General features: G+C 54.0%; 1 protein-coding gene across 1 annotated transcript in view; it reads right to left on the bottom strand.

Annotated features, from left to right (window-relative positions):
• LOC147709987 (class I histocompatibility antigen, Gogo-C*0203 alpha chain-like) overlaps positions 1-14525 on the bottom strand; it is a 452566-nt gene extending 438041 nt beyond the window's left edge. The window contains exon 1 of the mRNA XM_086920675.1: positions 14449-14525. Coding sequence (XP_086776801.1) covers positions 14449-14512 — 64 coding nt within the window. The 5' untranslated portion in view covers positions 14513-14525. The remainder of the gene's footprint in view (positions 1-14448) is intronic.
• Between the last annotated feature and the right edge of the window lie 569 nt (positions 14526-15094).

The raw sequence follows: 15094 nt of genomic DNA, 5'->3' as shown, positions 1-15094 counted from the left end.
CCTCACCTTTCAAGTTCGGAGGGAGGGGCCTGTTGATATTGAGCCAGCTTATTACCTTGTTACGTAGCGAGTCCTGCGGCTCCCTTGTATCACCGGTGAGCTCAGGCACTCCCACCATGATCGCCGTGTAAGGTACTGCCTCGGGGGGCAAATTAACCACCCTACGCCTAGCATTAGGGCTAGTAGTGTGGCCGGTAGGACCGTTGGCAGAGTTCTCATCTCTCATTGGTTGGGAGGATGCAGGTTGCTTGGATCTCCTAGGAGCAGGAACAGGGGGCCTTGACGTTTGGGATGGCAGTAGGTGCGTTTGTGGGGTAGAAGCGCTGTTGTTGCTATGCAGGACCCCTGACTGGACTGGTACCACGTTTGAAGCCTGGGAGGTCGTTGCAGGAGTCGGAGGTCTATTCCCAGTGGACTCCCGGGGGGTTCTTAAAGCATTTGGGCCCGGACCAAGACTGTTCCTTTTATGAGTATTTTCTATGGCCATCAGTCTAGCCTCTATGGAGTCCAGTTTTACAGACAGAGGGTTCAGCAAGTTCTTAAAAATGTCTGTAAGTGAACTAATGAGCATGTCTGTGTTATTAGAGGGTACCCCACCAAATATGAATGGGCCTGAACACACTGGTAAGGCCGTAGCTAATGAAGGGCCTGAGTGGTCCGACCTAGTCCCTGGGGAGATGACCTCAGGCGAGGCCGAGATGTCTGTACTAACATCCAAATTTTGCTTGGTTGTGTCGACTTTAGCCCTCTTTGCCCTTTTTAATTTCCTCGACCTTTTCCTTTTCGGTGGTTGTTCCACTCCGCTACTTACAGGATCTGTAGGAGCAACAGCCTGGCCCACTTCCTGCGACTTAGTTCCCGTGCAATCCGCATTAGAAGAGGGATCAGCGATCCCAGATGGCCGTGGTGAATCTCTATCCCTCTGAAGGTTTGACGGGGTCCTTAGTTGCTGCAGGACTGACTCAATAGTCTGGTCGATACTGTCCATGAGTGACAGGTGGGTGGCGTCCAAAAGTAATGGGGTACTAGCATCAATTGAAGAGTCCGTGGAGTCCAATGACAAGTTTTCTGAGCCCATCTCGGGGTGAGTGTCCAGCACTGGATGGCATTTATTTGCCAAAGCACTGGCCTTGGGGAAGAATTTTTCCAATGTACTAGAACACTGTTGTGCAGCTTTACTCCTGGAAACCCTGGTTGCCATATTGCAGTAGGACACAAAGGGACCGTGGGGAGCACGGCGTCAGAGGGGTGGCCCGGTCCGGTCTCTGCCGGCCTCTAACGGCCTAAAACGGCCCGCCCTTTGCCCGGGCTTAGCCCCGGGCTGGGTCCAGCGCGCGTCCCGCGTGCGTGGTGGTATCACTATGGAGATATACGTGTGTGCTATGGGCGTGCCTTGCAGGGAGAGCGGGCCAGGTGGTGTTGATCAGCTTCGCGGGGACTCCTGGTTGCTGGAGTCCCCCGCGTCACACTCGCAGCCCTGCACGCCTCGCACCCAGCACGCAGACCAAGGCCAGGTGAAGCGGGACCCGCGGAGCGGGTCCGGCGAACAGTTCCCCTCTGTCAGGCTGGGTAATCAGGAACAAACCCTCCGTTCCTTCTCCAATACGGCAAGAGTCACACCCGGTCAAAGGGAAGGCAGGTTTTTACGAAGTCCGGTGTGCTGTAGGCGTGCCTTTCAGGGAGAGCGGGCCAGGTGGCGTTGATCAGCTTTGCGGGGACTCCTGGTTGCTGGAGTCCCCCGCGCCACGCTCGCAGCCCTGCACGCCTCGCACCCAGCACGCAGACCAAGGCCAGGTGAAGCGGGACCCGCGGAGCGGGTCCCGCGAACAGTTTCCCTCTGTCAGGCTGGGTAATCAGGAACAAACCCTCCGTTCCTTCTCCAATGCGGCAAGAGTCACACCCGGTCAAAGGGAAGGCAGGTTTTTACGAAGTCCGGTGTGCTGTGGGCGTGCCTTGCAGGGAGAGCGGGCCAGGTAGTGTTGATCAGCCTCGCGGGGACTCCTGGTTGCTGGAGTCCCCCGCGTCACGCTCGCAGCCCTGCACGCCTCGCACCCAGCACGCAGACCAAGGCCAGGTGAAGCGGGACCCGCAGAGCGGGTCCGGCGAACAGTTCCCCTCTGTCAGGCTGGGTAATCAGGAACAAACCCTCCGTTCCTTCTCCAATGCGGCAAGAGTCACCGTTTACTCTGTTACACTAATGCCCACACAGTCTTCACACTGTGTTACAGTGACCCTCGCACACAGTCCTCACACCGTGTTACACAGATCTCCACACACAGCCCTCACCCCATTTTACACTGATCCCCACAAAGTCCTCAACCCATGTTACACTGATCCCCACACACATCCCTCACCCTGTGTCACACTGATCCCCACACAGCCCTCACCCCGTGTTAAACTGATCCCCACACACAGCCCTCAAACCTGTGTTACACCGATCCCAACACACAGCCCTCACACGGTGTTACACTGATCCCCACACACAGCCTTTACCCCGTGTTACACTGATCCCCACACACAGCCCACAGTCCGTGTTACACTAAACCCCACACTCAGCCCTGTTACACTGATCCCCACACATAGCCCTCAGTTACACTGATCCCCACACGCAGCCCTCACCCGTGTTACACTGATCCCCACACACAACCCTCACCCCGTGTTACACTAATCCCCACACACAGCCCTAACCCCATGTTACAATGATCCCCACACACAGCTCTCACCCCGTGTTACACTGATCCCCACAGTCTTCACCCCGTGTTACACTGATCCCCACACACAGCAATCACCCCGTGTTACACTGATCCCCACGCACAGCCCTCACCCCGTGTTATACTTATCCCCAAACACAGCCCTCACCCAGTGTTACACTGATCCCCACTCACAGCCCTCGCCCTGTTACACTGATCCCCACACACAGCCCTCACCCCGTGTTACACTGATCCCCACACACAGCCCTCACCCCGTGTTACACTGATCCCCACACACAGCTCTCACCCCGTGTCACACTGATCCCCACACACAGCCCTCACCCCGTGTTACACTGATCCCCATACACAGCCCTCACCCAGTGTTACACTGATCCCCACACACAGCCCTCAACCCTTGTTACACTGAACCCCACACACAGTCCTCACCCAGTGTTACACTGATCCCCAAAACACACAACTCCACCCCGTGTTACAATGATCCTCACACAAGCCCTCACCCAGTGATACACTGATCTCCACAAACACAGCCCTCACCCTCTGTTACACTGATCCCCTGACACAGCCCTCACACTGTATTACACTGATCCCCACAGACAGACCTCACACTGTGTTAAACAGATACCAACACACAGCCCTCACCCAGTGTTACACTGATCCCCACACAGTGCTCACCCTGTTACACTGATACCCACACACAGCCCTGACATTGTGTTACACAGATCCCCACACACAGCCCTCACCCTGTATTACACTGATACCCACACAGTCCTCACCCTGTGTTACACTGATCCCCACACACAGCCCTCACCCTGTGTTACTGACCCCCACACACAGACCTCACCCCGTGTTACACTGATCCCCACACACACCCCTCACTCTGTTACACTGATCCCCATACAGTCCCCACCCTGTATTACACTGATCCTTGCACACAGCCCTCACACCTTGTTACACTGATCCCCAAGCACAGCCCTCACCCTGTTACACTGATCCCTGCAGTCCTCACCCAGTGTAACACAGATCCCCACACACAGCCCTCACCCCGTGTTACACTGATCCCCAAACACACCCCTCACTCTGTGTTACACTGATCCCCACACAGTCCCCACCCTGTATTACACTGATCCTCGCACAAAGCCCTCACACCTTGTTACAAACATCCCCACACACAGCCCTCACACAGTTACACAGATCCCCACACAGTCCTCCCCCTGTTACACTGATCCCCACACACAGCCCTCACCCTGTGTTACCATGACCCCCACACACACCCCACTCTGTTACACTGATGCCGACACAGCCCTCGCCCTGTGTTACACTGATCCCCACACACAGCCCTCACACCGTGTTACACAGATCCCAACACACAGCCCTCACCCATGTTACACTGATCCCCACACAGTCCTCACCCTGTTACACTGATACCCACACACAGCCCTCACACCGTGTTACACAGATCCCAACAAACAGCCCTCACCCATGTTACACTGATCCCCACACAGCCCTCACCCTGTGTTACACTGATACCGACACAGCCCTCACCCTGTGTTACACTGATCCCCACACACAGCCCTCACACTGTGTTACACAGATCCCAACACACAGCCCTCACCCGTGTTACACTGATCCCCAAACAGTCCTCACCCTGTTACACTGATACCCACACAGAGCCCTCACATTGTGTTACACAGATCCCAACACACAGCCCTTACCCGTGTTACACTGATCCCCACAGAGTCCTCACCCTGTTACACTGATACCCACACAGAGCCCTCACATTGTGTTACACAGATCCCCACACACAGCCCTCACCCTGTGTTACATTGATCCCCACACAGTCCTCACCCTGTGTTACACTGATCCCCACACACAGCCCTCACTCTGTGTTACTGACCCCCACACACAGCCCTCACCCTGTGTTACACTGATCCTTGCACACAGCCCTCACACCTTGTTACACAGATCCCACACACAGCCCTCACCCTGTTACACTGATCCCTGTAGTCCTCACCCTGTGTTACACAGATCCCCACACACAGCCCTCACCCCATGTTACACTGATCCCCAAACACACCCCTCACTCTGTTACACTGATCCCCACACAGTCCCCACCCTGTATTACACTGATCCTCGCACAAAGCCCTCACACCTTGTTACACAGATCCCCACACACAGCCCTCACTCTGTTACACAGATCCCCACACACAGCCCTCACATGGTGTTATACAGATCCCCACACACAGCCCTCACCCTGTGTTACACTGATCCCCACACAGTCCTCCCCCCGTGTTACACTGATCCCCACACACAGCCCTCCCCCTGTGTTACCATGACTCCCACAAACACCCCTCTGTTACACTGATCCCGACACAGCCCTCACCCAGTGTTACACTGATCTCCACACACAGCCCTCGCCCTGTGTTACACTGATCCCCACACACAGCCCTCACCCGTGTTACACTGATCCCCACACAGTCCTCACCCTGTTACACTTTACCCACACACAGCCCTCACATTGTGTTACACGGATCCCCACACACAGCCCTCACCCTGTGTTACACTGATACTGACACAGCCCTCACCCTGTGTTACACTGATCCCCACACACAGCCCTCACACTGTGTTACACAGATCCCAACACACAGCTCTCACCTGTGTTACACTGATCCCCATACAGTCCTCATCCTATTACACTGATACCCACACACAGCCCTCACATTGTGTTACACAGATCCGCACACACAGCCCTCACCCTGTGTTACACTGATCCCCACACAGTCCTCACTCTGTATTACACTGATTCCACACATAGCCCTCACCCTGTGTTACACTGACCCCCACACACAGACCCCACCCCGTGTTACACTGATCCCCACACACACCCTTCACTCTGTGTTACACTGATCCCCAATCAGTCCTCATCCTTTATTACACTGATCCTCGCACACAGCGCTCACACCTTGTTACACATATCCCAGCACACAGCCTTCACCCCGTTACACTGATCCCCGCACAGTCCTCACCCTGTGTTACACAGATCCCCACTCACAGCCCTCACACCGTGTTACACAGATCCCCACACACAACCCAAACCCCATGGTATACTGATCCCCACAAAGTCCTCACCATGTGTTACACTAATCCCCACACACAGCCCTCAACCCCTGTTACACTGATCCCCACACACAGCCCTCATCCTGTGTTACACTGATCCCCACACACAGCCCTCACTCTGTTACACTGATCCCCACACACAGCCCTCACCTTGTGGTACTCTGATGCCCACACACAGCCCTCACCCCATGTGACACTGATTCCCACACACCCCTCACTGTTACACTGATCCCCACAGAGCCCTCACCCTGTGTTACACTGATACCCACACACAGCCCTCACTGTTACACTGATCCTCACACACAGCCCTGACCCTGTGTTACACTGATCCTGCACACAACCCTCACTCTGTGTTATACTGATCCCCACACACAGCCCTCAACCTGTGTTACACTGATCCCCACACAGCCCTCACCCTGTGTTACACTGATACCCACACACAGCCCTCACTGTTACACTGATCCTCACACACAACCCTGACCCTGTGTTACACTGATCCTGCACACAGCCCTCACTCTGTGTTATACTGATCCCCACACACAGCTCTCAACCTGTGTTACACTGACCCCCACACAGCCCTCACCCTGTGTTAAACTGATCCCTACACATAGCCCTCACTCTGCGTTACACTAATCTCCACACACAGCCCTCACTCTATGTTACACTGATCTCCAAACACAGCCCTCACCCTGTCTTACACTAACCCTCACACAGCCCTCCACCTGTTACATTGATCCCCACACACAGTCCCCACCCTGTTACACTGATCCTCGCACACAGCCCTCACACCATGTTACACAGATCTCCACACACAGCCCTCACCCCGTGTTACACTGATCCCCACACACACAGCCCTCACCCTGTTACACTGATCCCCACACACATCCCTCACACTGTTACACAGATCCCAACACACAGCCCTCACTCGTGTTAACTGATCCCCACACAGTCCTCACCCTGTTACACTGATACCCACACACAGCCCTCACATTGTGTTACACAGATCCCCACACACAGCCCTCACCCTGAGTTACACTGATCCCCACACAGTCCTCACCCTGTATTACACTGATCCTCATACACAGCCCTCACCATGTGTTACACTGACCCCCACATACAGACCTCACCCCGTGTTACACTGATCCCCACACAGTCCTCACTCTGTATTACACTGATTCCACACATAGCCCTCACCCTGTGTTACACTGACCCCCACACACAGACCCCACCCCGTGTTACACTGATCCCCACACACACCCTTCACTCTGTGTTACACTGATCCCCAATCAGTCCTCATCCTTTATTACACTGATCCTCGCACACAGCGCTCACACCTTGTTACACATATCCCAACACACAGCCTTCACCCCGTTACACTGATCCCCGCACAGTCCTCACCCTGTGTTACACAGATCCCCACTCACAGCCCTCACACCGTGTTACACAGATCCCCACACACAACCCAAACCCCATGGTATACTGATCCCCACAAAGTCCTCACCATGTGTTACACTAATCCCCACACACAGCCCTCAACCCCTGTTACACTGATCCCCACACACAGCCCTCATCCTGTGTTACACTGATCCCCACACACAGCCCTCACTCTGTTACACTGATCCCCACACACAGCCCTCACCTTGTGGTACTCTGATGCCCACACACAGCCCTCACCCCATGTGACACTGATTCCCACACACCCCTCACTGTTACACTGATCCCCACAGAGCCCTCACCCTGTGTTACACTGATACCCACACACAGCCCTCACTGTTACACTGATCCTCACACACAGCCCTGACCCTGTGTTACACTGATCCTGCACACAACCCTCACTCTGTGTTATACTGATCCCCACACACAGCCCTCAACCTGTGTTACACTGATCCCCACACAGCCCTCACCCTGTGTTACACTGATACCCACACACAGCCCTCACTGTTACACTGATCCTCACACACAGCCCTGACCCTGTGTTACACTGATCCTGCACACAGCCCTCACTCTGTGTTATACTGATCCCCACACACAGCTCTCAACCTGTGTTACACTGACCCCCACACAGCCCTCACCCTGTGTTAAACTGATCCCTACACATAGCCCTCACTCTGCGTTACACTAATCTCCACACACAGCCCTCACTCTGTGTTACACTGATCTCCAAACACAGCCCTCACCCTGTCTTACCCTAACCCTCACACAGCCCTCCACCTGTTACACTGATCCCCACACACAGTCCCCACCCTGTTACACTGATCCTCGCACACAGCCCTCACACCATGTTACACAGATCTCCACACACAGCCCTCACCCCGTGTTACACTGATCCCCACACACACAGCCCTCACCCTGTTACACTGATCCCCACACACATCCCTCACACTGTTACACAGATCCCAACACACAGCCCTCACTCGTGTTAACTGATCCCCACACAGTCCTCACCCTGTTACACTGATACCCACACACAGCCCTCACATTGTGTTACACAGATCCTCACACACAGCCCTCGCCCTGAGTTACACTGATCCCCACACAGTCCTCACCCTGTATTACACTGATCCTCATACACAGCCCTCACCCTGTGTTACACTGACCCCCACATACAGACCTCACCCCGTGTTACACTGATCCCCACACACACCCTTCACTCTGTGTTACACCGATCCCCACTCAGTCCTCACCCTGTATTACACTGATCCTCGCACACAGCGCTCACACCTTGCTACACATATCCCAAAACACAGCCCTCACCCTGTTACACTGATCCCCGCACAGTCCTCACCCTGTGTTACACAGATCCCCACTCACAACCCTCACACTGTGTTACACAGATCCCCACACACAACCCAAACCCCATGGTACACTGATCCCCACAAAGTCCTCCCCCTATGTTACATAGATCTCCACACACAGCCCTTACACCCTGTGTTACACAGATCCCCACACACACAGCCCTCACCCTGTTACACTGATCCCCACACACTGCCATCACACCATGTTACACAGTTCCCCACACATAGCCCTCACCCCATGTTACACTGATACCAACACAGCCCTCACCCTGTTTTACACTGATCCCCACACACATCCCTCGCACTGTTACACAGATCCCAACACACAGCCCTCACTCGTTTACACTGATCCCCACACAGTCCACACCCTGTTACACTGATACCCACACACAGCCCTCACATTGTCTTACACAGATCCCCACACACAGCCCTCGCCCTGAGTTACACTGATCCCCACACAGTCCTCACCCTGTTACACTGATACCCACACACAGCCCTCACCCTGTGTTACACTGATCCCCACACACAGCCCTCACCCTGTGTTACACTGACCCCCACACACATACCTCACCCGTGTTACACTGATCCCCACACACACCCTTCACTCTGTCTTACACTGATCCCCACTCAGTCCTCACCCTGTATTACACTGATCCTCGCACACAGCGCTCACACCTTGTTACACATATCCCAACACACAGCCCTCACCCCGTTACACTGATCCCCGCACAGTCCTCACCCTGTGTTATACAGATCCCCACTCACAGCCCTCACACTGTGTTACACAGATCCCCACACACAACCCAAACCCCATGGTACACTGATCCCCACAAAGTCCTCCCCGTGTGTTACACTGATCCCCACACACAGCCCTCACCCTGTTACACTGTTCCCCACACACACCTCACCCAGTCTTACACTGATCCCGAGACACACCGTTCACTCTGTTACACTGATGCCCACACTGTGGTACACTGATCCTTGCACACAGTCCTCACACCGTGTTACACAGATCCCCACACACAGCCCTCACCCCATTTTACACTGGTCCCCACACAGTCCTCAACCCATGTTACACTTATCCCCACACACATCCTTCACCCTGTGTCACACTGATCCCCACAAAGCCCTCACCCCATGTTTCACTGATCCCCACACACAGCCCTCGCACCTTGTTACACAGATCCCCACACTGCCCTCACCCTGTTACACTGATCCCTGAAGTCCTCACCCTGTGTTACACAGATCCCCACACACAGCGTTACACTAATCCCCACACACAGCCCTCACCCCGTGTTACACTGATCCCCACACACAGCCCTCTCCCTGTGTTATACTGATCCCCACACACAGCCCTCACCCCGTGTTACACTGATCCCCACACACAGCCCTCTCCCCGTGTTACACTGATCCCCACACACAGCCCTCACCCCATGTAATGTAATGTAATGTAAAGAGGCTTTTATATAGCGCATGCTATCACTCCAGGGAGCATCTTGGCGCTGTTTGTCACCCCAGAATAGAAAAGGGTGAGTAAGCTGGAACAGCTCTAAGAGGTTTAAGCATTACACCAAGTCCTTACAGGCCGCGTCGGAGAGCGTAAAGACCCAGGTTTTTAGGGCTTTCCTAAACAGAGATTCTGTTGAAATTTGACGAAGTGCGGGAGGAAGTTTATTCCAGGCTCTAGAGCCTAAGACTGCAATGGATTTTCCACCTTTGGTCGCTAATTTGAATTTAGGGACCACTAGTAAGTTGAGGTGGGAAGATCTCAGATTTCGGGATGGCCGATGTCGTTTAAAGATGTTGGACAGATATCTAGGTCCTTTTGCGTGATAGGCTCTAAAGGTAATAGTCAAGATTTTAAACAACACGCGCTTATGGATGGGCAGCCAGTGGAGGGTACGAAGTGCTGCAGAGGCCGATGATTTCCTGGGCCAGCCCAGGACAAGACGGGTGGCGGCATGCTGGACCATCTGCAACTTGTGGAGCACGGTCTTGTTGGCTCCAGCATATAGACTGTTGCAGTAGTCCAGTCTTGATGTAATAAGAGCCACCGCCACCGTCTTTCTCGTGGTCAAAGGAAGGAGATCGAAAAACTTCCTTAGCATTCGGATGATATGAAAGCAGGAGCTTGCTACCCCCATGGCTTGTTGCTTGAATGATAGGGTATTATCGAACTTAATACCTAAATTGCGGGCAGAGGAAATGGTGTTTGGGGGAGCTTCTGCGCCTTCAGGCCACCACTGCTTAGGGGAGAAAAGATTTTGCGAGCCGAATGGGAGTATTTCTGTTTTGCCAGAATTACATTTCAAGTGGTTGGTCTTCATCCATTCGAACGTCGCAGTTAAGCATGTTTTGAAATTTTCTTCTGCTTGTGGAGACTCCCTGTCGAGTACCAGAATGAGCTGCGTATCGTCAGCGTAGGAAATAGTGCTGATCTGATACGAAGAGATTAACTCGATCAGGGGTACCATATAGAGATTGAAAAGTAGTGGGCTCAAAGTAGAGCCCTGTGGTACCCCTGTTTTAATCGATTTTTCCTCAGATCTGTATTGGCCCAGCACAGTGATTTGTCGTCTGTGGCTCAGGAAATTTTGGAACCATTCTAGCACTACTCCCACCTAACCCTGCGCTCCGGAGACGGTCAATCAGAATGGTGTGGGAGACCGTGTCGAAGGCCGCCGATAGATCGAGTAATATCAAGACGGTCTTCTTTCCAGAGTCCATAGCGGAGCGCAGGGATTCAGTGGAGAATAAGAGTGCCGATTCGGTCGAATGTTTAGATCTGAAACCCGACTGATTCGGATGCAGGACATTGTTATCTTCCAGATAAGTGGTGAGTTGGTTATTAACAAATGACTCAGTCAATTTGGATAACAGTGGCAACAGTGAAATGGGCCTTAGGTTTGTGAGGGTGGTAGGGTCGGGTAAAGGTTTTTTTTTAAGGGGTTTAACCGCGGCTAATTTCCAATCTGATGGAATCTCTGCTGTTGCTAATGATGAATTGATGATACCATTCACTATGGGATTTACCTCATTTACCAAAGCTCTTAAAAACATAGGCGGACAAGGGTCAAATGGTGATCCAGACTTGCTAGACAGAATGGCCTGACGTGATTCCTCCAGGGAGATGGGGGCAAAAACATTAAAAAGAGGATTAGGGGGATCGTTTATTCCATTTGCTTCTGTAGAATTGTTTTCACGAGAGGTTGAAGTTAAGGTTGGAGGTGGAAAATCCTTAACGATGGCTTGGATTTTATTGTCGAAATAGTCTGAAATAGAATTACACAATGATAGCGAAGGTGGGATATCCTGGGCAAGAGCCATGTTACACTGATTCCCACACACCCCTCACTGTTACACTGATCCCCACACAGCCCTCACCCTGTGTTACACTGATACCCACAGACAGCCCTCACTCTGAGTTATACTGATCCCCACACACAGCCCTCACCCTGTGTCACACTGACCCCCACACAGCCCTCACCCCATGTTACACTGATCCCCACACACACCCTTCACTCTGTGTTACACTGATCCCCACTCAGTCCTCGCCCTGTATTACACTGACCCTCGCACACAGCGCTCACACCTTGTTACATTGATCCCCACACACAGCCCTCACTCTGTGTTACACTGATCCCCACTCAGTCCTCACCCTGTATTACACTGACCCTCGCACACAGCGCTCACCCCGTGTTACACTGATCCCCACACACAGCCCTCACTCTGTTACACTGATCCCCACTCACAGCCCTCGCCCTGTGTTACACTGATCCCCACACACAGCCCTCACACCGTGGTACACTGATCCCCACACACAGCCCTCACCCCGTGTTACACTGATCCCCACACACAGTCCTCACCCCCGTGTTACACTGATCCCCACACACAGCCCTCACCCTGTATTACACTGATCCCCACACACACCCCTCACCCTGTGTTACACTGATCCCCACACACAGCCCTCACCCCGTGTTACACTGATCCCCACACACAGCCCTCACCCCCGTGTTACACTGATCCCCACACACAGCCCTCACCCTGTATTACACTGATCCCCACACACAGCCCTCACCCCGTGTTACACTGATCCCCACACATAGCCCTCACCCCGTGTTACCCGATCCCCACACACTGCCCTCACCCTGTGTTACATTGATCCCCACACACAGTCCTAACTCTGATACACTGATACCCACACACAGCCCTCACCCTGTGTTACACTGATCCCCACAGCCCTCACCCGTATAACACTGATCCCCACTCACAGCCCTCACTCCGTTACACTGATCCCCACACACAGCCCTCACCCTGTGTTACACTGATCCCCACAGCCCTCACACGTATAACACTGATCCCCACTCACAGCCCTCACTCCGTTACACTGATCCCCACACACAGCCCTCACCCTGTGTAACACTGATCCCCACACACAGCCCTCACCCTGTGTTACACTGATCCCCACATACAGCCCTCACCCTGTGTTACACTGATCCCCAAACACAGCCCTCACTCCGTTACACTGATCCCCACAAACAGCCCTCTCCCCTTGTTACACAGATCCCCACACACAGCCCTCACCCCGTGTTACACTGATCTCCACACACAGCCCTCACCCAGTGTTACACTGATCCCCACACACAGCCCTCACCCCGTGTTACACTGATCCCCACACACAGCCCTCACCCTGTGTTAAACTGATCCCCACACACAGCCCTCACCCTGTGTTACACTGATCCCCACACACAGCCCTCACACCGTGTAACACTGAACCCACACACAGCCCTCACCCCGTGTTACACTGATCCACACACACAGCCCTCACTCTGTGTTACACTGATCCCCACACACAGCCCTCACCCAATGTTACACTGACCCCCATACACCGCCCTCACTCTGTGTTACACTGATCCCCATTCACTCCTCACCCCGTGATACCGATCCCCACACACAGCCCCTTGCCCTGTGTTACACTGATCCCCACACACAGCCCTCACCCCCGTGTTACACTGATCCCCACACACAGTCCTCACCCCCGTGTTACACTGATCCCCACACACAGCCCTCACCCTGTATTACACTGATCCCCACACACAGCCCTCACCCCGTGTTACACTGATCCCCACACACAGCCCTCACCCCCGTGTTACACTGATCCCCACACACAGCCCTCACCCCATGTTACACTGATCCCCACACACAGCCCCTTGCCCTGTATTACACTGATCCCCACACACAGCCCTCACCCCGTGTTACCCTGATCCCCACACACAGCCCTCACCCCGTGTTACCCTGATCCCCACACACAGCCTCACCCCGTGTTACCCTGATCCCCACACACAACCCTCACCCTGTGTTACACTGATCCCCAAACACAGCCCTCACCCCGTGTCACACTGATCCCCACACACAGCCCTCACCCCGTGTTACACTGAGCCCCACACACAGCCCCTTGCCATGTATTACACTGATCCCCACACACAGCCCTCACCCCGTGTTACCCTGATCCCCACACACAGCCCTCACCCCGTGTTACCCTGATCCCCACACACAGCCCCTTGCCATGTATTACACTGATCCCAACACACAGCCCTCACCCCGTGTTACCCTGATCCCCACACACAGCCCTCACCATGTATTACACTGATCCCCACACACAGCCCTCACCCCGTGTTACCCTGATCCCCACACACAACCCTCACCCCGTGTTACCCTGATCACCACACACAGCCCCTTGCCCTGTATTACACTGATCCCCACACACAACCCCCTTCACCATATCGCTGAGTGTTACAGACCCCAGTTCAGTTCCCCAAGTCACTCACCTGCCTGGACCGACTGCAGCCAGAGCCCTCCAAAGAGCAGGAGGAGGGGGGCACCCCAGGTCATGAGGAGGGGGGGGGGGCGTCGTAGTGAGGTCACTGAGGAGTCAATAACCTTAGGTGAGTCCGAGCTCCGGTGAGAACTTCACAAGATCTGAGCTTAGCCCGCCCCAGGGTTCGGAGGGAGAGGGGAACCCACCAATCAGAAGGCAGAACAGTAGCGCATCATAGATAAAAATAAATGTGAAAGTAAAAGTTGCGAGCAGGGCAGGCAGATGCGCAGCAAGAGTTGGAATTCGGGCCTGGAGGACTAATACAAATTTCGAGAGCGTGGGTGGGCTAAGTCTTCCAGCAATCGGCAGCGTGAAGAAGATGCAGGGGCTTTAAGAAGGGGTGAAAGAATAGAGCGTCGTTAAGTAAATGGTCTTATAAGACCTCTGAAGTACCTGGGTGCGGTTGCAGTAAACCGACGCCAGACCACGACAGTTCCAATAGCTCAATAACCATGCTTGTGCCCAGGTGGGGGGGGGGGGGGGGGGGAGGGGGGGGGGGGGCTGTGAGCCCAGTGGGCGTTGCGCTCCTGCGAGGTGGCAGAAGTTTCTTTCTGAGTCATTTTCTGATCCTTTTTTTCACGATGCTTAGAACCCCC

Source organism: Lissotriton vulgaris, chromosome 5 (assembly GCF_964263255.1).
Source record: "Lissotriton vulgaris chromosome 5, aLisVul1.2, whole genome shotgun sequence".
Lineage (NCBI taxonomy): Eukaryota > Metazoa > Chordata > Amphibia > Caudata > Salamandridae > Lissotriton > Lissotriton vulgaris.
The sequence above is the reverse complement of the archived record's forward strand: the minus strand, read 5'-3'. Positions and strand labels throughout refer to the sequence as shown.